Source organism: Terrapene carolina, unplaced genomic scaffold, assembly GCF_002925995.2.
Source record: "Terrapene carolina triunguis isolate 2854851 unplaced genomic scaffold, T_m_triunguis-2.0 Scaffold192, whole genome shotgun sequence".
Taxonomy (NCBI): Eukaryota; Metazoa; Chordata; order Testudines; family Emydidae; genus Terrapene; species Terrapene triunguis.
In genome coordinates, this window is record NW_020664543.1 from 27,193,016 (window position 1) to 27,196,266 (window position 3,251).

The 3,251-nt window shown below is 51.5% G+C and overlaps 1 protein-coding gene across 1 annotated transcript in view; it reads right to left on the minus strand.

The window, feature by feature from the left end:
* LOC113407067 (zinc finger protein OZF-like) overlaps nt 1-2,221 on the minus strand; it is a 2,444-nt gene extending 223 nt beyond the window's left edge. Inside the window, exons 1-3 of the mRNA XM_029912177.1 lie at nt 2,188-2,221; nt 1,483-1,569; nt 8-1,093 (exon numbers count right to left, since the gene is read on the minus strand). Coding sequence (XP_029768037.1) covers nt 8-1,093; nt 1,483-1,569; nt 2,188-2,221 — 1,207 coding nt within the window. The remainder of the gene's footprint in view (nt 1-7; nt 1,094-1,482; nt 1,570-2,187) is intronic.
* Between the last annotated feature and the right edge of the window lie 1,030 nt (nt 2,222-3,251).

The following is a 3,251-nucleotide window of genomic DNA, read 5'->3' on the forward strand; positions in this document are numbered from 1 at the left end:
CTCTGATGTGTAATAAGGGCTGACGGTGCACTGAAACTTTTCCCACACTCAAGGCATTTATGTGGTCCCTCTCCCGTGTGGATTCTCCCATGGCTAGTAAGATGTGAGCGCTGACTAAAACTTTTCCCACAGTACAAGCATGTATAGGGTTTCTCTCCCGTGTGGGTTCTCTGATGTACAATAAGGGCTGATGGTCTAATGAAACTTTTCCCACACTCAAGGCATTTATATGGTCCCTCTCCAGTGTGGATTCTCCCATGGGTAACAAGGCTTGAGCGTTGACTGAAGCTTTTCCCACAGTACAAGCATTTATAGGGTTTCTCTCCTGTGTGGGTCCTCTGATGTGCAATAAGGCCTGATGGTCCACTGAAACTTTTACCACAGTCTAAGCATTTATATGGTCCCTCTCCCATGTGGATTTTCCCATGGCTATTAAGATGTGAGCGCTGACTGAAACTTTTCCCACAATCCAAGCATTTATAGGGTCTCTCTCCTGTGTGGACTCTCCTATGGTTTATAAGTCTTGAGTGCAGACTGAAGCTTTTCCCACAGTCCAAGCAGTTATAGAGTTTCTCTCCTGTGTGGGTTCTCTGATGTACAATAAGGGCTGATGATACACTGAAACATTTCCCACAATCAAGGCATTTATAGGGTTTGTCTCCTGTGTGGATTCTCCTATGGCTAGTAAGGCCTGAGCACTGACTGAAGCTTTTCCCACACTCAAGGCATTTATACGGTTTCTCTCCCGTGTGCAGTCTCCGATGGGCAGTAAGATTTGAGCTCCAATTGAAGCTTTTTCCACATTCCAAGCATTTATAGGGTTCCTTTTCTTTGGGATTTGTCTGCTGGGTTGTGGTTTCTTTGGAATCCTTGTCTCCTCCCCCACATTCAAAGGATTCATGCACTTTCTTTCTTGGGTGGTTTCCCAGCTTCCTCTCTGACCTGTGCCAATTACTCCAGGCTTTTCTCTGATCCAAGCACTGGGAAAAGTTCTCTTCAACTCTTCTCAAAAAGGTCCCCTGCAGTTCCACTTGCTCAGGACCTTCCTGCTGTGGATTCCCCTCCTCGTTCTCACTCATTCTCCCATCATCTGCTGGGGGAGAGAAAGAATCAAGACAGGATTCATTGCCTGGGCTAGCAGAAAGGACAAAGTGAAAAGCAAAGAGAGAAAACACAATGCAGTAACTGTTGGAAGACTGAGAAATTGGATTCTGCCTCCACATCCCATCCAAACACTGACAGGGGCGTGAAGACAGGGAGAAAACTCCTGGCAGCTAACAGGGGTGCGTGGGAAGCCATGAGCGATATCTGCCACGATGATATGACACCTGCTGACCACAGCAGACCAGGGTGAGATGAGGCAGAACTGAGGAGGCTCAGACCACATTTGGGGGATTTTCTGCTTTTTCCTTCATTTGCCATATACCTCCTGTGTCAGTGTCACTGACTTCTCACCTGTGCATGTGCCTCTTGGGTTCTTACTTTCCTTGGAGTCCTGGAGATCCAGGACCCACGTCTCTTCCCCTCTTTCGAGCCGGGCAATCAGGGCAGGTTTGGGAACGGGGAGTCCTGCTGAGGGAGTGAAATCAGACATGGTCAGAGTGCAATGAGGATTGGGGCAGTATTTGTTGCAATGGACACATCTTGAGTTTAAACTGACCCCATGATTTGCTAGGGGGTTGTGGGATGTGAACAGATGGGCACGTGATCACTGATTCCCCTTGGGAGAGGCAGATGTCTGGGGAGGGGGGAGTTGTCACACCATCACCAGAAGTTTTCAGGATGTGTGCGCTCTGGGAGACTTCCTGAGGCACACACAGTTCTGGTGTTAAACCCCTGCCTGTGTCTAAACCTCCAGAGTCCAGATCCCTCCCCACAGTAAGAGCTAGTCCCAGGAAGGGAGGTGCACAGAGATTCTGAGTGTGAGTGAGAATTAATGCAGAGAGGATGATACACTGCTTCTGCCTCCATGAGAGCTGGAGATGAATTGTCATGTCCATTAGGTTCATGACTCCCCTATCCCATTGGAGGCAGTATGGACGTGAACGGCTCTCACATACTGGAGCTGTGGACTATGTGACCCATTCCCCTCTAATCTAACTGACCAGGGAAGAACCTGACCAGATTCAGAAATACAGGTCCCATGGCTTCAAATAGCTGAGGGTCTGAGGAGATACAAATCCTTACCCAGCGAGATCACAGTTTCATAATTCTCCTGCATGACGTCTCTGTAGAGGGCTCTCTGACTGGGGTCCAGCAGAGCCCCCTGCCCCTCGGTGAAATACACAGCCACCTCTTCGAAGGTCACCGGCATCTGAAACAACAGGTGCTCCCCACTCAGTTCCTGCTGCCCCAGCCACAACCCCACTATTCATGGGGGAAGAACCACAAAAATAGGACAGCTCTGGGAGGGCCAGAGGAGCAGAATCCCACCCCCACCCTTCTCAGAGTGGCCAGGAGGTTCCAGGGAACAGAGAGAAGGGGAGAGTCCCTTGTCCCTCCCAGCAGATGGAGGAGGGCAGGGTCTTCCCATTTACCACCCACCTACTAGGCATAGGCTGATGTGCGAAGCAGAGATCAGTGCAGGGAACAGGGACAGGAATCCCAGCACCTTCCCTTTCTATTTCACCCCGTCTGTGCCTAGTGGGTTCAGGCTCCAGCACTCTGGTCTCTTTTCCCAGCCCCGTCCAGGGGTTTGTTTCCTTTTTCAGAAATGGGAGAATATTCACACACACACACCCCTGCCCATGGGCCTATTCATAAATCAAGCCCTACGCTGAGCATGTCCCAGCAGGTTTATCACACCGTCACCTCCCTGCCTCACCCTTTCCTGCCCCTTCCCCTCCACAACAACCCTCCCCAGCAGCTGTCCCCAAAAATCCCCTATCTGAGCTGGATCCACCACAGCCATTTCCCTTCCCTGTCCCCTAGGACGATGGGATGATCTGCAGCAAAACTTGGTGAATATTCTGCAGCCTGTCAGGGTGAGAAGGGAAATTGGGGAGGTTTGTGAATTAGCGTTAGTCCGTTTCACACCCCGATTCCCTCCAGGCCTTTCCCTGCAGACAGACACTCTAGACCAGGGATCGGCAACGTTTGGCACGCGGCTCGCCAGAGTAAGCACCCTGGCGGGCCGGGCCAGTTTATTTACCTGCTGATGCGGCAGGTTCGGCCGATCGCGGCCCCCACTGGCCGCAGTTTGCCGTCCTGGGCCAATGGGGGCGGCGGGAAGCCGCAGCCAGCACATCCCT